Here is a 21,477-nt window from a genome sequence, read left to right on the forward strand (position 1 = left end):
TAGGCAAGTGTCTAGTAATAATTCATAAAGTATTTTTTCACTAAGGTTGGAGTTGTGAAATGCATTGTCTAGTCCTTCTGGATATTTTTTTTTTCAACTTTAGTAACTTCTAGTTGAGTCAAGGCCAACTCCATTTCTTCTCTTGCTACATGTAGCTCTGAGTATTTTCTTAATGGAGTCTAGAATGTTATTTGTGATACTTAGTGGAAGAGATTACAATTTTAGTTGACATGTTTTCTAACATAGCTTGAAGGATATTAATTCAAGCCATTCAATTTACTAACTTATATGTTATGGAGTGTATGTGCGTTTCCAAGGTATTGACAAGGAAAGGGAGTGGGGTTTTTTTTTTTTGGTGTGGTAGGCTGATGAAACCATGAGCTGGTCTGTCATAAGAGATGTAAATATGTCACATGGAGGTTAGTTAAAGGAAGTTTTTTTTTATAAGATGTGAGACAGAAAGGATGTGTTTTTGTATTTAGTATAATAATAATAATTTTATTTATAAAGCGCTGTTAACAAACAAAATGTAGGCTCAAGGCACTGTAATAACATTACAAACACAAACACGACAATAGAAATCAAAAACTAATCTAAAAAAGTTTATCTTAGTTGTATGTCCATCTATTTTCAAGTTGAATCTATGTATATTTATAAATAAAAGTTATATTCAAGTTATATTGTTTAAAAAGAATTTTATATTATGTTCAATGTTATTTCAAGTTAAACATTAAGAATTTAATTTGACTACATTGTTTTAGTTCTACTTGCTGTCTGGAGCTACAAACCTACAACCAAGCAACAAGACTAAAATTTTTTATGGGCTAGGGGTGGTAATTAGAGCATTTCTTGTTATTCCTTTTTAAAATTCATTAGATGACATTTCAGACATTTCTCACAATGATTAAGTTGAATGTGATAAATCACATTTTTTTAATGCTCATCTCATAATTAAAATAATAATTTAGTAATAATTTATTTATTTCATTTTACTTACCAGGTTTTGAAGCCATTGACAATTTTTTCGGTATCCTGCTTGAGCACATTGTCAAAGTTTTGGATGCAAAGGACAGGGGAGAATTGGTGAATGGCCGTCTGAAGCCTCCACCACATGACCCAGCATGTGTGAACATTTTAAATCAGCTGAATCTTGAGGCACGCAGGGCATCTGAAAACCAATTAAACTGCATGGCTAAATCCCCGGTGACCACTTCCTCGCCTGTCATAGATCTCAGCCCAAGAAGCCAGGAAAAGAATTTACTGGAAGAGAAACCCTGCAGTTTTTACTTAAGCGGGAATAATAATTTGATTGAGGCTAGTGATGCTGGCCCTGGTGATTCTCAGTAAGTTGCAGAGATCAGACTCATCATAGGCAAGCTGGTGATCTTGCGTCTGTATTTTGAAATATCTGTGTCCTTGTTACTGCTGTAGTCAGTCATGTACAGACTTAACTGTAAATATTTCACAATACTATTTCCAGCTTGTTTATTTAGAATTTAAAATTACAGGTTTCTACATTTTTTTTCCATTCATTGTAATCTTATATATTGTGTCATTTTTATAGCCAATAATGAAACTGTATATTGAATTGTATTATAGACTAGATTATTGAAAAACATTATTTAATTTTTTTTTATATTTTGTAATGAATTACACAATTAATCTGCTTTGTTTTGGTTACTGTTTTTTTTTTTTTTTTTTTTTTTGAGAAATTACTTTTGCACTAAGCCAAATGAATGCTGATTCATTTTCTTCAATTCAAGCTTGAAAGTGCTAAATTTCTTGATGTGGATATTTTAACTCTATAGCAATATCATTTTAGTAGTGCAGCTAAATGTTATGTTTACACAGGCTGTTGAAGTATGGTACCCCCCCTCCCCCCCCCCCCCTTCCTTTTTTTTTTATTTGCTAAATATTATTTACCAATGATTTTATGCTGTAGGAGATATTTTTAGTCCCAATATTTTCTAGACACCCCCTTTCCCCCTGCCCAAGGAATTCTACTAGACCTAGTAGGTGTATCTATTTTGATGAATGTGAAGTCTAGTGTGATTAATGTGCCACCTGGTTTACACAACTAATGGCATCCTCATGAATATGCTGACTTCTTAAGTTTATATCTGCAGGGTTTTTTGTTTGTTTTTGGTTTAATTAATCATGGATAATCAATAAAGCTTTTTTTTTTTTCTTCCAAACCTATGCAATTCGCTCACTGATGCAGTCAGATTTGAAAAGTACTAGTGTTTGACTAACTTTGTAGTACTTCTTGTTATTACCATCTTCATAGTGTGTGACATCATTCCTCTTACTAGAAGAGCTAGTGGAGAGACAATTTTTAGTTGAAAATATTTCTATGTGATATTTATACCTATTTAAAAACAATTTTTTATGTTTAGGTTTGAAATGGTATCAGTTTGTATTTCCTGCTAAAGACATTGAGTTGAGCCATATGTTGCTCACTTCCTTTTGTATGTTGCAATGATCTTGTTGACACTGTCCAGCAATTTTAGCAACACATTGTCTCGACTGGATCCTTCTTTTATGCTGTGGACGTTTTTAATTTCAACTTTTTATGATATTGTTGTTGATTTACTATTGTCAATTGTTTCTTGTTGATGACTTGAATCGCATCAAAAGGTGGAAAGTGGAGGCTGGGTGTTTGGGATTGGTTCTTAAAATGATATAGTTCTCTGGCAACACGACATTAATGTTTGGAATTCATCACAGAAATTGTATTTTTTGGGCAGATAAGTTTCTTTGTGCTACTGACCTCTCATTGAACTGCTCCATGACAAGTCATCAACCATCTTTACTTTGATGTGATCTCATCACCTTTTTCTTTTTGTTCACTTGATGGACCAACTTAGTTTTAAGTAACAACTAGGAAAAGAAACACATTTTGAGACCAAATTATCCAAATTGTTTTGTTTTTTTTCATATGAGAACCATTTTTTGTATTAAAATGAGGTTGGGTTGTACCTTGTTATATTTTACCAGCACATATGATCTATGTACAAAGTAGTGTTTATTAATGAAAATGATACAAGTGTTTTTAAATCAACTGAGAGCTGATCATGCATTGTCACATTTATTCTCCTTTAGTTACACATAGTTGGATTTCATTCAAGGATTTCAAATTTGTAGCTTTATTTGTAAAAAGTATTGGACATTTCAAAAACAAAATTCTGACTAAAAAAAATAATGTGTGAATAATAAATACAAGGTATGAAATGAACTATTCATTGTTTGAAACATGAAAAAAAAAAGTTATGCAAGTTGGATATTAGCAGTAGTTAATGGAGTTCAACTAAATGTTTAAATTTAAACATATCATAATTACATCATATTTCTTTATCACATAATTTTGATTATAGGAAAAGATAGAAATTATTGCTGCTGACTTTAAAAAGTTCATGTTTTGGCAGTCTCCTTTAATGCTAAAATAAACAGTAATATTTGTGAAATGTGTTTCTAGTTGACTTGTTTTGTTATGAATGTGTTTAAATGGTATTTAAAGTCTTAAATGGTAACTATGCTATAGAGCACTGATTATAATAGTCTGTTTTATTTATGTGAATGTTTCTGTTGTGTTGTTGTTGTTTTTATATGAGAAAAGAATCCTTGTAATCACAAGTATCAATAAAGCAGTCTTAGTCTCCAGAACCACACACAAAATAAAAGAATTATCAGTACACACCTATATTTACACTGGAATGGTAGTAGTTTTCATTATTGTAATGGACAATAGACAAAGCAATTGCATTAGTCTCTTTTCCATTGTTCTTTGAAACAGATAACTTCTTTTTCAAAATGTTATAGTGCCACATTTTCAAAAATAATTAGTAATGAGATAACCCAGTTTTTATTGGGATCATATTAGCTCACTGTCTGGGTGGAATCTTTTACATTCTATTTTTCCCCTCATACTATTTCTCCCACTTCTCATTCTAGGATCAAGTTGAAACTGTGGACAATTATTCATTGTCGATGACAACCCCATGAATCAATTTTAAAAAGTTAACTAATCAATTAGTCATAATTAATTTTGTTGATATAGAAAATTTACTAAGCTTAGGGGAGCCTTGTTTAGAGAACTAGGTCACTCAATACAAATTTATAACAAACAATAGTCTATAAAACCTATTTTTATAAATACTTGATATAGCTCGAAGGCTAGCATGTCAGCCTTCCATGATTATAGAAGCTTGAGACCTAGAGTTCAAACCCAGACTCAAGTTACTGTTTTTTAAATTGCCTTTGAAAAAGCAGCACAGAAGAAACTCTCCCAGAAACCCATTCAGCCCCTCTAGTCTACAAAAGTGAGAGGACCATATTTGCTCTAAACAAAAACATTATTTCCAATCGCACACATCTATTAATGTTAGTCTAGTAGTCTACATCTATTAAAAAGTTGAGTCTGTATTCTTTGCCAGTGGTCTCTCTAAGTCTCTAAGGTTGTGAAAGATGGACACAGAATGCTGACACTGAAAGACTTTTCTGAATATTTGCTACAGAAAATTGTTAGGTATCAGATACCAGGAAATCAAAACTTGCAAAAACTGAGCTGATTTAGTCAAAATTGTAAGACACGATTCACTGTCAAAATTGATCCTTCAAGGTACAGTGGAGAGAGCATGAAAAAAATGGTCATCTTGAGATTAATTAAAAATTAACTACATGATTGGTTCAGGATGGCTGCCTGGTCATGCGGTTTGTGCGCTGGACTGTCGTTCGGATTTATCGACGGTCGAGGGTTCAAACCCTGCCCGCTCCCATCCCCCGTCGTCCAGCGGGAGGTTTGGACTAGGAAGTAAACTATCTTCAACTCTGAAGGAACATCCGAAACATGTAAAACAAACAAAATAATTGATGCAATTTCACTCAATGTAAGCTTTTTTTTTTTATTTTACAGGTACTTGTTAAATTTTGTTTTTTATCATATATGAAATTAGTACTTAATAGTTTGAGGCCACACAAAATATAACAATTGAATTAATATTTGAATGTGTAAAGGATGTAATTTTCTTGTTTGAGGGAACCTTTTGGTAAATTATATGGTATACATTCTCTGCAAATACCTGTATCTAAATATTTCATGTTATGTTGATGGCTGCTAAATTATTCTGGGTTGCAGTTACAACTTTACATTAGCACTGTTAATGTGCATTACTAGATAATTCATCCAACACATAAATATAAGAATAAAATAAGAAAGTCTTTACACCAAGATTTATTTCCATTAAAAAAACAATTTGAAAACATGACTATGGACAATCCATTCACCAGGAAGTAAATTGAAATAACAGTTCAAAGTAGCAATTAAATCTTTATATTAATGAATTTGGTTAGGGTATCATTATTGTGTTCTATTTTTGAGCCTCATTCAGTATAGTACTAGTAGTAGTTCACATCTTTCTTAAAGATAAAACATAATGCCAAATATTAGCTGATTATTAGTTTCAAAAGCTTAGAATAATTTTATCATTCTAAGTTTATGGTGACACTGAAAAACTTATTATAGCTTATTATTATAAATATATGTGTCACATCTCTCCATATTAATGTAGCATGTTCAGTGTGCTCTGGGCTATTCTATATTGTGGAGGTATCTAGGGAATCTTTTCTGTGCTGCTCAGCAGGATGGCTGCCTGGTCACTTGGTATGCACCCTGGACTTTCATTCTGCCATCTCGTCCTGGGTTCATACCAGGGAGCTTTGAACTAGGAAGGTGATTATCTTCAACTCTGAAGGAACATGAGAAACCATGTAAAACATTTTACAAACTAACATTTTTACAAACACATCTCAGCTTGAGTGTAATCTCAAAATTCCCTGTCTGCATCTGGATTCTACCTCACTAGGGCAGTTTAATGGATCTGATTATGGTAATCTGCTACCAGACCTATTGATGATGAACATCAAAATGAACTTCCATACATTGCTACATTAAACAATAAGCAACACAGAAATCAAAAGAAAGCTTTAAAAAAGTACAAATACAAATATATACATATAAGCATCTTAAGTATACAGAGTGGATTATCTGTGTGGTGATCTATCTCTGTTTTCGCTGTGCCTGTAATCTCTATTTTCTCTGTGCCTGTAATCTCTGTTTTCTCTGTGGTAATCACCATGTCCACCATGCCTCTCATAACCTCTGTTCCAGCCGTCATTTCTTCCTCCTCGATAGTTATAGTTTCTTCTGTCTCCACCATCATATCTCCCTTGCCAATTACGATTATCCTCTCTCGGCTTCCTGACATAAAAGTCTATCACACAGGGTGGATGAGCTGCTGAATTATCCTCCAGTACTTTGACATAGTCTGGGTCTGCATCTGTATAACGATTGGAAGAGATGGTTTCCAAATCCAATACTTGTGACTGCAAAGACATGTCAGTCTCTAGAGGTTTACATGACTTGTCATTATCATCTCTACTTCTTTCTGCATCCCCATTTCCAGAGTTGTCTTCCACAATAGCTATGCCAGCAGCAGCAGCTATTTCGTCTAAGTCAGACATTTTACTGAACTCAACTATCCTTTCTAAACAATGCAACAGACTTTGGATTTCTAGTAACCAAATGAACTGTGAATAAAAATAAATATATATATTATAAAATTAAAAACAAATATATAAAAAATATGAAAAACAATTAAACCAAAAATACTCCTTTTGTGTTAATATTTTTGTACTAGAATTGTAGATGGGGAGTGGTAAAATGCTTGGCCTCCAAACCGAGGTTCTGGGTTTGAATCCTGGTGAAGACTGGAATTTTTTATTTCGCACTTCTGAGTCGACCCCAGCTCTAATGGGTACCTAACATCTGCGATTGTAAAGTAAAGGCAGTTGGTTGTTGTGCTGGCCACATGACACCCTCATTAACCATATGCCACAGAAACAGATGACCTTTACATCATCTGCGGCTGCCCCATAGATCGCAAGGTTTGAAAGGGGTACTTTACTTTTTACTTTTAAGTTTCATAAGGAAACTGATAACTATAATTTACAACTTATTAAACTTATTACAATTACCATTAGTAATGTATACTAAATACTGGCAGGGTCAGGAAAGACTGAATGGCAGAGACTTACTAGCTAACTATGTCCTAGGTCTATTGGAAAGCAATCTGGCTTACAATTATGAAGGTCATGAATTTAAACTGGACTTTTGAAAATTGGGGTTACATACGAAACAATAGACAGCATCTAAACAAAGTCTACAGGTGTTCTCCTATCTCTTTGAACATTCACAGAAATATCCATTACAACTTGCTTTTTTTTTCTCACTACGACTTTCACAGAATGTTTCAACTCTTTGAGGGGCTGAGTGTGACAGCATCAGATAGAATAATATTTGAAACTGCGTTAAAATACCTAGAGTTAGAAACTTTGGCGGATGTTCCCAGGAAGCTGCCTAACAAAGATTTCAAAATGTACTAGATCTAAGAACATTTTATTTTTTCATAAAACTGGCCTAATTACTTCATTTCGTTTATTTGTTGATTTACTATGCATTATTCCTAGATCCTTACATCTAAATTAGATCTAAATCTATGTAAATTACAAACCTATTCCATTTACACCCCATGGCATCTGCCATAATCTAAATCTATCTGAAATTATCAGGGGTGTAGAGGCAATAAAGGGAATCTTTTGTTGTTTTTTTACCCCATTTTAGTTAACATACTTATATATAATATATATATTTATATTCATAGAGCTGATATTGCCCAAAGCCCTGCGCACTGCTAAGGCCACTTCAGATATCTATATTTATATTATATCTATTAATAAAATTTATATAGAGGTCTACTCTAGTAGATTCTATAGTTTAGATCCAGATGAGATTGTAAATCTTGATTAAATACAATGCAAATGTGTGATTCTATTGTGGCATTGTGAGCATGATAATTTGATTGACTAGATAGATAGCTAGAATATCGATCTATCTAGAATCTAGAGTCTATGAAATACTAAATTGGTCTAAATTTTAATGTTTAGTAACTGAAGTGTAACAAACTAAGTTAATCTAACAATAATGATTAATAGTCTAGAATGACAATGGGTCATGACTGAGCAATGACTAAAGATACTGATAAATCTAGAATTAGAATTCTAGTGTTCAAGTCGTACTGACTATACATATAATTATACCCATTATACTGTGACTATACTGACTATTGACTATAGACTAAATAGATCTAAGTCATTCTAGTGATAATAGTGCCTTATTTAGTGGTCTATTATATATTATAATATATTTATTACACATTACAGTGAGTAGTGACGGTATTGTTACACTAGTTTAGTTTAGCCCGCAGGATTTATTGCAGGGGGGTGCAAGTCACCACTCATGGTAAGTCGTAACTGCAACTTTTTTTATGACAAAGAATATTAAAGAAAAGAAGTGTACCACGTCACCCATACCTATGCGATATTAAGTTCACAGTAAATATTTGTTTCATGAAATTAAAAAAAAAATAACAAGTGAACAAACTATTTACTGTAGACGTTGGTATTAAGTTTATCTATGCTGTCCGTGCATCCCGACGGTTGATCAAACAAAATAGCAAGCGCTGCAAAAACTGTCAATAACTTTACTACTGAATTGCTTCTCGTCGCGATGGACACGCCAGCGATGAATGCTTATCTGCAGTGCTTCATAATATTGCAGCTCTTGCATCATTTTAGGATGTAGACAAAACAAGTTGAACTGAGCTTTATTATTGCTTGAAAAGCAAAACGTTAACGAAGAAACTAACGAACAAAGTTACGTAATGTAAAGTAGTATTCTGTAATAACTCCCGAAATCCAAACATATGTTGTTTTTTTTCTTGGTGTGTCTGTCAACTACAAATTCTCAATAGCACCAGCTCAATACACCGTTTGCCTTCCAGCAGTCTCACCTTCCTCAAGATGCCATCCTTGAAGTGTTCCTCAACATGGCCAAGTTGGTATTTATGTCATTAATATGACTGCTGATGTGCTGTTAAGCAGCCACTTATGCTAAGATGGACAGACTGCAACATCACGGAAATTGACTGATTCATGAAAAGATAAATAACTGACAATTAAAAGACAAATCAGAAATACATGAGACGCAGGCGCAGATTACAAATATGCAGTTTGTCAGGTTTCACTAACAACAGTTATTTTAAAATACGCCAAACAGTCAAAGATCTCAAAGTTGTGACTTAAAGCGCGAAGGAATTAGTATTTTTCAGTCTATTGTCTCACACAAAAGAGGAAAATTTAGCATCAACGCTCTCTTTTGGGACGGTTATGGAAGAAATAGATAATCTTCTGGATGACACTAACAGCATTACGTATAACTGAAATAGTATTCAGGTCAATATTAACAAATTTAAGTCTGTGGGACTCGCAACGGACAAGGTCTGCTTTTGGATATTTTTCACGAATCCTTGGCTGAACACAGTTTTTAAATGCTACCCATCACTGGGCAGCCATCGTAGCCTTGGCCAAGTAGTTTATCCATGTGAAAAATGTACATAATGTATTCGCTGACAATGAAACTGGACACAGCCAGTGGGGTCTCTCTAAACAACAATGGCAAAACCAATGAATTGTAATCGAGTACAATCCCCATCAACACGTCTGTTAAGTGCTAAGATACCTGCATTTTATTAACCAAATACCAAGAAAACGAAGTTAATTCACTCTACTGCTGCTTGTATATTTTGATTTCTTGCTGCTGCCAGTGCTCCGTCGATACAAATCAACGTTTTGACTCTAATGGTATGTGAAGAACTTTTTTATATAGCTCTTCTATCACAAACTGGTGGATGTGTTTAACCTGCTATTATATTTTATTGAGCACTAACACTGACCGTAACTCCACAAAATCTAAATACATTTATCAAGATGACTGCACTCTTCAATATTGTTCAAACAAACTTTCACATAATATATCAAATTAAAAGACAGCTGGCAAGGTTTTTTGTTCCAAGACAAAAAAAAAACACTTTTTTATATTCTAGGTCATTACTAAATATAATGATATAACTATTAATTATATATGCAAAAGAAAACAAATCGTTACGACTAACGTGCTATAGAATATTGAATTGCAAGCGTACATGGTTGGACATTAACAACACAGATTAGCTTGTTACAGTTTATTACAATGTAACAATAGCTTATTTATATCCTTATAAACTTTATTATAATGAAAGCACAACATGTTAAGTTGCTTCCAAGCAGAGGTTAATTGATTTGAAGGTGTAAAAAAAATGGCTATTTTAAAAAGTAAAATTTTACTACATAGATCTAGAATTACTAATTCAGATGGGTGTATGTGAATGAATGCCTGATAAGCCTAGGCCAGGCTAGGCTTGTGACGGCTTGTCTACTTCAAATGTACTTCAGTCACCAGTGGAAATACTACTTGTTCAGTTGCTACTTAGATTTTAATTGATCTGATGGTGCAAAAAAGTGGCTAGAATTTGGCTACTCAGAATCCAGGGTGCACCCCCCCCCCATGCTCGCGCCATGGTTAGGCTACACTTACACTTTAGTATCACTTACACGTGACAGTTATTTTAAATATTTAGTCAATTTAGAATCTAGATAATCTAGATCTAGATGTAGTAAATTCTAGTATATGTAGAGTCAGTAGTAGTGAGTAGTGTATTATATTAAATTATTAAAAAAGTAGATGAAATCTAGACTCAAGTCGATCTGTAGAAAAAGTAAATCTCTAGAATCTAGATCTTAGAATAGATCTCTATATTAGTATATAATTAGTGATTAGTCTTACCAGTAATCATGGACTGAACTGAACTTGGATGGACCAACTAGACTAGAATTTATAGATCTAACTTTAAAATCAGTGTTGACTTTTTTTTTTCTTTTCGAAACTTCCGGTTATTTGTAGATATTATATATATCTGTGATCGAGCCTATGTGAACGGCACTTTCGACATTGAAGGGGTCACGATGTGAATAATACCGTATACTATCACGGTATACCCCCTTTTTTTTCCAAACACGCACACGGACACTTTTGATATAGATGTCACGAACACACACACACACCTAAACCTAAAAAAAAAAAAAAAAAAGTCTAATAACATTTGAGTTAAAATCATTTGCGTTGGGAAATAGCCTACACTTTGACAGACCATTTTCAGATTTCAGAATAGACACTTTTGTTGTATAAGTTTCTTTCATTAATGAAGATTCACCATCACCAATCCTTTATTATAGTCTGTTGAACCGTTGGGGCACCACACAAGATCTGTTAATAGTCCATTCCTCTCTAGATAAGATAAATGACAGCACAAAGACCCATATCCATTCTTACATGTTGTCTATTTTCATAGCTTGCTCTGTCTGCCTCGAGATCTTCTTCTTTTTCCTGGTAGGCCTGTATATAATATACTAGAACTGTTCCCATGAGGAAGGTATTTGTAAGGGCCTTAAAATTGTGATATGGTTGTAGAATTTTAGTTTGCGTTTTTTACTGTACTTAGCAGTTCATCGTGGGATCCAATCGCAGTATTAGTCATATGGTATATGCCATTTTGACTGTCGTTCGATGGTCTCTCGATCTCGATGGTGCTGGGTTTAACCCTCATCAGCCGTCATGGTAAAAAGTTTGAACACGTTATTTTCCCCCCACATCCATTCTTGGTTGAAATTTAGCACAATTTTTTATTGGCGTCGAAAATACACAAATCGATTTTTAAAAGTAATTAACCAATTATCGATTAATTACTGGTACCAACAAGAGGAATAAATCCTTCAGTATTCACAGACATGGTTAAATATGTCGATTTTTTTTTTAAATATTTTTATTCAAATTTAATTATATGTGCATCCTAATTTAAGTTGGCCTATTGATCAAATAAAATTTAGACTTGAATACACATTTCTATGCTAATGCAATTCTATCCGTCTTTCCTTGTCAGAAAGTTAAAATTGTTCCAGCGCGTACCAAATATCGTTCTGTTGACGTCTTTTGTGTACAGAACAGACTAACTACAAGGCGCTTTTGGATTATCACGAAAATGGCTTAACGAGGATAAAGCCCATTACAAAACACAGCTACAAGTGCTTTGAATGTTCTTCCCATATCAGTATCAGCACTTTTTTTTTTTGTTGTTGTCAGGGCATCAAAAGGACCTATACCGCAATAAATTAAGGCATCAAATACCCATAAGTACGTCACTATTATTAAGTGAGCTAATAAAAGGGATCTTAAAAACCTTTTTAGTCCAACAAGTTAAATCCCCTTTCAGACCTTGCGATCCATATGACAGATAATGTAAAGGTTATGTGTTTCTGTGGCCCAAGGCGAGTGTTTCATGTGGTCAGCACAACGACCAATTAACCGCCTTTACTTTTCACCAACTAATGTCAGGTACCCATTTGAGCTGGGTGGACTCAGAAGCGCAAAATGATCCCGGAATTAAAAATTCCAGTCTTCACCAGGATTCGAACCCGGGACCCTTCCCTCCACCCCACCCCCCAGCTCGGAAGCCAAAGCGCTTCACCGCGACTCCAGTTCTTATAAAAATCTAGGTCATAGAGAAAAAAAAACCTCGATCACTATCATTCGGAAAAGCAGGCAAGTTGGGGGGGGGGGGGGGTCGCGCGCTCCTTTGTATTCAAATATAATTTGTCTGTTGTCTTAGTGCGCCAATTATTACAGGAGGCACTGTTGATATTGAGAGAATTAAGTGACACTTTTAGCGTCTTCATTCGGAGATATCCATGAGATCCCTTTTTTTTCAGCGTTGTTTGATTGGCCAAAAGAACTAGAAACCTCTTATAAATAGTGGTGTGGGAGCCAGATTTTATATTAAATGTGCCTAGTCGGTCTAAGTTGGTCATCGAAGTTGAGACTAGATTTGGTTGGTGTACACATTGCATTTTGTGGACCAAAGTTTTGGAATACCCCTGGGCCTACTTTGCGTCGATTATTATTTTTTAAATCTTCACCTATAGGCCTACCCTCAGACTGTTAAACCGTTGGGGCACCGTACATGAACTGTCGACCGTCTTTCTCCATTCCTCTCTCTCTTGACTAAAATCTCTTTTCATTCTATGATGTTGTCTTATCCCTTCGATTTCTTTGTCTGCTTCTTTTTCTGCCTGGTTCTGTTCTCACCAGTAACGTCTTTACGAGCTCTTAAATTAGCACCTTGTGGTATGGTCCAACAGTTTTGATTTGCGTTTTTAACGCCATTTAATGTTTGATAACCATCTGGCAAGGGCCAGTAGCACTTTTGGACGCCTTCAGGGCAGAGTTTGGCGGAATAAATCGCACCGTCTGCCTACCTTTCTATATGGATCTGAGACATGCGGGTACTATACAGAAAGCAACTAAGACTACTTAAATTGAGCGCTTTCACCAAATATGCTTGCGCTCCATCATGGACATACGGTGGCAAGACCGCACTACAATCAGCGGTGTCCTTGCGAACGTCGGTATGGACAGTATACAGGGACTTTTTATGGCCCGACAGTTACACTGGGCAGGGCACGTATCTCGTATGGGAGACGAACATATGCCAAAGGCGGTCTTTTTTGGTGAGCTAAAAGGTGGTCGACGTAACAGAACTAGGCGCCCCACGGAAACGCTTCAAAGACCAGCTTAGGCGCCAACTTGCCTTAGCTGACATAGAAGAGAGCACCTGGTTACACGCGGCCTCAGAACGAGACAGCTGGAGCTCATTCACAAAGGCCGCGGGATACACATTTGAGACCAAAAGAAAATCCGCTTGCGAGGACAGACGCAGACGGCGAAAAGAAACTCTAAATCGACCACCTGCAGACAATGGTTATGCTTGCCCTGGATGTGGCAAAATATGTAGGTCACTGTATACATCCTTCGATCACTAATCTTCGTACTCGAAGACAAGCCTTATTATTAATGTTTAATATTTCACGATGCACAGTTAATGCAGATTAAATCACGTTAATTTATCCGCATTTTTTTCTACGCTTAAATTGGCTTTTTTTTTATTACCATCTGGTTGTCCTGTTTATATATAATATATTCTCTCTCAGCTGTTATTGAAGTTTATCAATGTAAAAAAAATAAATCAAATGTATAGGGGCATCAGCTTTCGTTTCCCTTGACGCACTTTTTAGAAATCCAGTTGCTTGAGTGCTTATGAATCTGACCAGAGGTGTGATATATTATATAGCTCTAGGGCTCACAGTGATCGAAACCGAGGGAAAGTGAGGGATCGAAAGAGAGCTAGCCTATTAAGAGATAATTTATAATTAGTGTATGCCTATCAACATAATAAGCATCATTTAGTAAGTGGGAAATGCGTATTCCAATGTTAATGAATTCATAAGTTTACAAAGATCAATCTGATCATATTTAGGCCTATAGATTTTATTACTATTGTAAGTATTGTTAAATATTTTTTGTTTGCAAAAGTGCTCTTCAGTTCCTCAGCATCAACATAATTCAGTCTCGCTCTTTATCTATTTGTCTTTTTGCCTCTTGATTGCATGCATAAAAAAGCACCATTGATTTAAATTGCTTTCGAAAAATAGAAATTCGCAAATCCGAAAAAGATGTGTATTGTGGGTACACAACAAGCGCAAGACGTCACTTTTCGAGTTTATTACGTCATGTCACAACGCAACAAATCCGCCTTCTTTTTTTGCTTAGTGGCAGACATGATTTGATACCAACTTTATTATGTCAATGTTAATAACATCCAGGTAAAAAAATAGGTTATAAAATAAAAGATTAGTTTGACCCCTAAAGCCGGTCTTTAGCCGGCAGGCTACCGCTAGAATTTAAGTCTATTTAGACTGAAATCGGGAAAATAGCTTCACAAGCAGGCACTAGTCAACAGGAAAATAGCAACGTCTCTGTGACCGGATTTGATCTTGTAGGTACAGAGAAGTCAACACACCAAAATGCCTGCGCCGGTTTTAAATATGACAGAGGGTCTGCCCATATCGGAAATAACGTTACACCGAGGAGAAACAGGTAAGATTTTAATTTCGTTAATCTATTTGTAAAGATCTAGTCTCCAGTCCAGATATAAAAGTTTAGTTAGACTGTCACTAGATAGATCAATTGTCAATAGATATCTAGATTCTAGACTCAACTCTGTGACTCCACTCTACTAAGACTCTAACTCTTACTAACTTACTTAGTCTTCACTTATCACTCTACGTCTCTACTAAGGGCAAAGGCTACTAGATCTAGAATAATCTAGATATAGTAGTAGATCTATTCTAGATCTAGTAAGTACTAGTCTACCTACTAATCTAGATATTCTAATCTAAGATATATATATAGATCTAGTTACTAGTAGAATTCTAGACTAGTTCTAGTCACTAGTCTCTGAACTCTGCCTCTGCTCTGGTTATTCTAAATTAGTCTATAGGTCTAGTCATATTTATGATATTATATTAAATTATAATTATATATATAATTATAGTCTATTCTCTAATCATAAATTTTTAAATTATACTCATAGCCTAATCCTAACTAATCATTACTAATTATCATTATGTTATGTTAATTGTAAAATTAGGTCCTTTTATCTTATAGACATATAAATACAGTGTATTTGTCATTGGAAACAGTACTTACTGGGCATTATTTTATTTATTAGATCTAGACTATTATATCTCTAAATGACAAAACTAGATAGACTATGTATGAAAAAAAAAAGGCTGCACATTCAAGGAAATTTATAAACATAAATAAATCTATAAATCAGTTTTCTAAGTTTTATTCAATTATCATTCAATTATGTTATTATTATTATTACTAATTTTTACTAATTTAATTAGTCTCGTTATCAAAACTAAAAATTGTTTTGAAGATCATTATCATATTTGTGGTTGTTATTTTTTTTTAAATTAGTTCTACATTTGTACTATTGTCTATAGCAGAAGTTTTCAACCTTTGGTCACTCTGGACCACCAACATAGGAGAATGTGGTGTTGTTTTTTTTTTTACTTGAAAGAATACAAAAAAGTTGTTGTTTACATTGGACTTGGATAACAGGGTTAACATTTCATTTATAAAAAGTCAACAGAATCCTTTGAGGGAGGTTAGTTGAAGACACTGTGAATGTTCTAAGCTGAAAACAGAAAACTGTGTTCCACATTAAAGTTTATTAGGGTTTCATTGATGTTGTCCATCTAGTCATGGACTTGGTTTATTTCTCTCTGTTGCCATGTGATGTTCTGCCTATTTCACATATTTGGAATATATCCATTTTATTATTTGTTATGGTACATCTATATTTGAGTAGGTTATTTATACTTGCATTACTTATGATATATTTTGAGCAACACAGTAGAGTCCTAAAATAAATACTTTGTTAGATAGAAAATATAAGGAAATAGGAACACAGCCTTTTAAATAATTTCCAATATATTCTGGTATGACATGTTGGATAACTAATAATAATCCTACACTGAACACTCCAGGAAGCATAACATTTAAGAATATATCATGTCAACCACATCCATATTAATGCAGTCCACCATTTTCATAAACAACAACAGTCCAACAAAAAAAAATTGGCCACCAATTATAACCTTCCTTCCAAAAAAATAACAGTCCTGACTTCCATCCAATCTGGATTATAAATTATTAAACTACACCCTGAAATCAATGTTAAACAGCAATCACAAAGAAGAGTGGCTCAACCAATGGGTATTAGGAAGCACAGGCAGAGTTATGTGCAAAGAAATGACTACGCCTAACAAATTGTACAGTATCAATTTCCTCCCTGCAAAAAGCTATCTTTAAACTAAGAAAAGGATTATAGATTTTGCCAATTTCTATCCTTGCTAGTCTATCCAATCAGAGCATGCAAGAAGACTATTCTCAATTAAAAAACAAAATTCAGGCCCATTGCCTAATGAAAGAAAATAATTGTAAAGTATAGCTTGTGTTGTTATAAAGAAGGCAAGTACAAATCAAGAAAGTGTTTAAAAATATTTGTAAAAGTGTGAAATTTATTTTTGTTTAAATGTACTTTCTAGGCTTAGGTTTTAACATCAGAGGAGGCACAGACATCCCACATTTCAAAGAGGACACGGGTATATTTGTAACTAAGCTCAAAGAAGCTGGTGCTGCCTACAGGGATGGTCGTTTGAAAGAAGGAGACAAAATTTTGGAGGTAAGGAGCTTCCAGTTAAATATTATTCCATTATATCTAGCAAGTTTTGTGTAAATGTTTAGTTTCTATAAATTAGATCTGCAAATAAAATACATTTCAATTTCCAATGACTCATATCCCCTTCACCTGAAAAAAAAAAGTGATTTATTCATGTCAGCCTTAATTATTTCAGTCAATTTGTTAAGTAAATGATGTGATGAATTATATGAGGCAAGTGATATAGTAAAGGCATTGGTTTTGCCAGCAATACAAAAATAGATTTTAGGGAAAATCAAATGTGTGTGGGTTGGTGTTGTAGACTAGTTATTAACTCAGATGTTTTAGCTTGATCATGTTCTAAAATAATTAACATAATAATAATACTCTGTTGTAAATAATGTTCCATTTTAATGATTTTTATTACTCTTAAAATAGTACTACAGAATTCAATATGCATTAAAGAAAAACCTAACTGATCATGTTGGAAATGGTACATTAACCCTGTAATTCTAGTTCTTTTATTTTCAATATAACATAGAAATGGTGCATTAACCCTGTAATTCTAGTTCTTTTATTTTCAATTTAACATAGAAATGGTGCATTAACCCTGTAATTCTAGTTCTTTTATTTTCAATTTAACATAGAAATGGTGCATTAACCCTGTAATTCTAGTTCTTTTATTTTCAATTTAACATCTCATACCTCTCCAATATCAGTTTAAAAAAAAATGTGTTATTATTTATTGTTTATTAACAAAATCTTGTATGTATAGACATAGATTTCCTAATTGTATTGACCATTCTCCCTTGTTTTTATCATTTAGGATACTTAGGAAGAAAATTATGCCTTAATATAATTATATATATAATGTTATTGTGCATTTTGCTTTTAGGTGAATGGACACAAAATTCAGTCAGTAACCCACAATGAAGCTGTCCAGATATTCATCACTGCTGGTGAGACAGTGCATTTGAAGGTTCAACATGGTGCTGAGGAATACATCTTGGTAAGTTCTTTGAAATCAATCATAGACTTTTATTGGACATCTACAACAAGTGGTTATGTCTCTAGTGTCTTTGGCATGTAACTGAAATGTAATGGATACAAGTCTAAGTTTTGTTGAAATGGTGTCATAAAGAATAGTCCTCCCTTAGTGGTGTTTCATATTTTTTATGATTTGTGAAGGTTGTGAGGTATATCCACTTCCTTGTTAACAGATATCTTTAATAGAAAGAAAATATTTGGATTTTATTTAATCTGTAGTAGACACAAGATTTATTTATCTGTAAAATCTCATAACCTTAAGCTCTTATTTAAACCCTAGCAAAGATGATTGTAAATTGAATAGAAAAACTATAACTGTTTTTGTCTGAATGTTTACAGAAACAACTAGAAGCAAGAAAAGGTGGAGGTGGTGGCCTTATCATTTTGGTTCTTCTTGGTTTGGCTGTTGCGGCAGGAGTTGGCTTCTTCATTCTCAATAAAAAATGAGCTTGGTATAACTTAAGCTGTGTAGAAATCAACAAAAACTTGAATGCATTCTATTTAGAAACTATTTTTTACTGCATATTTGATTTGAATTATAAGAAATATTTTGTAATTAGTAGAAAATGTAAACAATTTGATCTAATTTCATTGATGAATTGGATGTGTTATAATAACCTATATGCAGTTCAATCCTAGCAGAACAAATTAAAAGAGGCTGATTCCACAAATAGAGAAAAAAAATGTCCAGCTTTGATATCTCTTGTAACATTATTGAATGAGAGAAAAAAAAACATCTTAATATTAAATGATTACATTAAGAAATCATCTAAAAACAAAAAAAATGTATATAGTTTTTAGTGAATGAACAGTTTTTTATTTTTTATTTGAGGAAAGTTATTCCTTGTAATGATTGAGAATATCATTAGGTCTGAACACAACTGTATGTCCCTCCAGTCCAAAGGTCTCAATTGTAAGTCCCTTCACCCCACACGTTTTTGCTTATCATTCAATTTAAAATGAAAAAATATTTGTCGACGTCTTTCAGTGTGTATTTTAGCCATTTCTCCAAAATTGCAGACAATTAATTTTAAGTACCAGTATTTTAAGTTATGTTTTAAGCAAGTTCTTTTAAACATAGATATTTTGTAGATGATTAATTTATTGTCACAAGAAATTAGTCTACCCATTAGTTACTCTATATTTTAAGGTAGATTCTAGGTAATCTACTGATCTTCTAGAAGTTTGTAATATACCTTTTTTTTTATTATTATTTATTTGAACAGATGTGCATAGACGTTTATAAATCTGTTACATTGAGCATAACTATTCAACCATTGATGAATGATGTTTTTTTGTTTTTTTTTAACTGGCACTCATCTCCATTAACTTCCTTGTGTGATTGTGAGAACTATATCCTGTCCTATTGCCTGTTATTGTTAACCAGCCAGATCTTATATTGGTGATAAACCACCAACAATTTGTATATCTTAATTTGCTGCATTAGCAATACATAAGAAAAACCAAAACCCCATAAGAAGGTATTACTAATGTATTTGTTCATGTTGTGAATGAAATATTGTGCCACTTGAAGTTTCCATCATAAAACAAAAGATACTGAGAAAACTAGACAAGGAATCATCAATAAAAAGCACACAATAATTAACTCTTGTAAATTGTTGCCTCATTATATGTGATTCTTATTTTTTTCTCTTAGGTTTACATTACTACAATTCAGCTCGTTTTAATTTTTCATTCTTTTTTTTTTTTCCTTTGAAAGTTTGAATTTAAAAAAAAAGTCTTTTGAAGGGTATTGAATTATTTAAATAATTATTAGTTATTGAATTGTCTTAGTCCTAAGAATTTGTTGTTGTTTTTTTGGCTTAAAAGGTTATTCTAGCAATAGCAAACTAACCTAAATTTAAAATTGAGAAACTAATCAAGCTTTCAACTTTAGCTTACACACTTTGTGATTGCATTGCTGCTATTCAAATTTAATGTCACTAAAAGCTTTGAAGGTCTAAATAGCAGTGTTTGCGGCTCTGAGGCCGTTTGTTAATAAGGCAGCTGTCTCAATTTTCAAGATGCAGATGAATAAAAAATTTTTAGTGCCTAAATGGGATTTTAGTGAAAGCATCTATTTGATTTTCAAAACAGTGAAACATACTAATTTCCTCCTGCCTTTCTAGCTTAGTATCAAATAAAGATATGGATGAGTAAACGAAACTAAGAATACTACACAGCATCCCAGAAATAAAGTAGGACATTTCAATCTACTAGGAGACTGATACTTTTAAACTACTAAGTCTTCTTGGATATACTGATTAGAAATATGGTAATACATTACATACACTACCTGATACAACTGCTTTGGTACTGTATTGCTTTAATTTAAGTTGCATTTTTAACAATATAGAAATTGATGTCAAATGACAATTTTTTAAACTTGCTAACACTTTTGATTCAACACATAAATAACATGAAAGTAGCCCTTCCAGTTGACATTGTGATTCTTCGCTTCAAGTTTCATTTTTTGTATTTTCATTTCATTGTATTAATTTTGTAATATAATTTTTACTTAAATTATTCATTATTATATATATGTTGGTATGAAAATATCTTCTTTTAAACCTTAGGCTGTAGACAATGTATTAGAAGTTTATCACAGCAGTGGTGAGCAGATTTTATGGACCAAAGGCTTCTTCATTGATGTTCCTTGGGCTATTGCTAGGCCATTGAAGATTTCAAAATCCTTCCCTGTGTACCTTATCATCAATTGCAAATAGTTGATGCTAACACTCATAACTTTATGACACAGCTAGTATTCTTAAGTTTAATGAGTATGCAAGTCTACACTTTATTCTTGACATGAATTTGTAGTCCCTGGAAACAACTTCCTCTGCAATCTTTTAGCTTAGCAATTTCATTCCAGTGAAGTTCTGGTGTCTAAGTTCTATGTCACTTCTCTAAATACTTACACAAAGCAAGGTTTTTATAGTTCAATTATACTCAATTTGATAGTTTTTTTTTTTTTTTAAACTGAATTTTAAGAGTTTACTTTTGTAAGTGATGTATTATGTACTTTTCACCTTGTATTCTAGGTTGTAAAATTTATTTTGCATATTAGCAAACCAACAAGTTAAAACATTCATCTTAATCAGTTCATTGGACTTGTGCTGATTGTGAGAGTGCAACTAGTGATGGAAGCTGTTTAATGATTGACCTTTCAACTCTCAACACTAATAAAAGATGCTTAATAATTGCATGGTTGTACCAATTAATTTTTTTTCAATTACTACCTCTATTTGCACATAAGACCTGTCAGAAAGATTAATAAGGAATGCAGTATTTCCCAGCTGTGAATTACATACTTTTG

The 21,477-nt window shown here is 33.3% G+C and overlaps 3 protein-coding genes across 4 annotated transcripts in view; 2 read left to right on the plus strand and 1 right to left on the minus strand.

The window, feature by feature from the left end:
- The window catches only part of LOC106055341 (inositol-tetrakisphosphate 1-kinase-like), a 41,197-nt gene extending 38,010 nt beyond the window's left edge, over positions 1–3,187 (plus strand). Inside the window, exon 10 of the mRNA XM_056023120.1 lies at positions 1,001–3,187. Within this exon, the coding sequence (XP_055879095.1) occupies positions 1,001–1,347 (347 nt within the window). The 3' untranslated portion in view covers positions 1,348–3,187. The remainder of the gene's footprint in view (positions 1–1,000) is intronic.
- A 2,027-nt stretch (positions 3,188–5,214) lies between these two features.
- On the minus strand, positions 5,215–10,903 carry LOC106055353 (uncharacterized). Of its 2 annotated transcripts, none has more exons than XM_056023121.1 (2): positions 10,778–10,903; positions 5,215–6,585 (listed from the first exon to the last, which is right to left on the minus strand). In XM_056023121.1, exon 2 carries the CDS (start codon positions 6,517–6,519, stop codon positions 6,040–6,042), a length of 480 nt encoding a protein of 159 aa, XP_055879096.1. In that variant the 5' UTR covers positions 6,520–6,585; positions 10,778–10,903; the 3' UTR covers positions 5,215–6,039. The 2 variants fall into 2 exon arrangements, with proteins under 2 accessions (XP_055879096.1, XP_055879097.1); XM_056023122.1 differs by lacking the exon at positions 10,778–10,903 and adding an exon at positions 8,907–8,930.
- Positions 10,904–14,600: 3,697 nt separating this feature from the next.
- LOC106055356 (synaptojanin-2-binding protein-like) lies at positions 14,601–19,767 on the plus strand. The gene is made up of 4 exons (XM_013211575.2): positions 14,601–14,980; positions 17,002–17,138; positions 18,010–18,123; positions 18,501–19,767. The coding sequence occupies exons 1-4, from the start codon at positions 14,908–14,910 to the stop codon at positions 18,606–18,608; spliced, it is 432 nt and encodes a 143-aa protein (XP_013067029.1). The 5' UTR covers positions 14,601–14,907; the 3' UTR covers positions 18,609–19,767.
- The last annotated feature ends 1,710 nt before the right edge of the window (positions 19,768–21,477 follow it).

Source organism: Biomphalaria glabrata, chromosome 3 (genome assembly GCF_947242115.1).
Source record: "Biomphalaria glabrata chromosome 3, xgBioGlab47.1, whole genome shotgun sequence".
NCBI classification, from domain to species: Eukaryota; Metazoa; Mollusca; class Gastropoda; family Planorbidae; genus Biomphalaria; species Biomphalaria glabrata.

Bases quoted from the DNA above. Each gene is read 5' to 3' on its own strand.
- LOC106055353 (XM_056023121.1), bottom strand. From the start codon at position 6,519: ATGTCTGACTTAGACGAAATAGCTGCTGCTGCTGGCATAGCTATTGTG.
- LOC106055356 (XM_013211575.2), top strand. From the start codon at position 14,908: ATGCCTGCGCCGGTTTTAAATATGACAGAGGGTCTGCCCATATCGGAA. The intron at 14,981-17,001 runs GTAAGATTTTAA...TGTACTTTCTAG, and splicing joins GTTACACCGAGGAGAAACAG to GCTTAGGTTTTAACATCAGA. The intron at 17,139-18,009 runs GTAAGGAGCTTC...TTTTGCTTTTAG, and splicing joins AAGGAGACAAAATTTTGGAG to GTGAATGGACACAAAATTCA.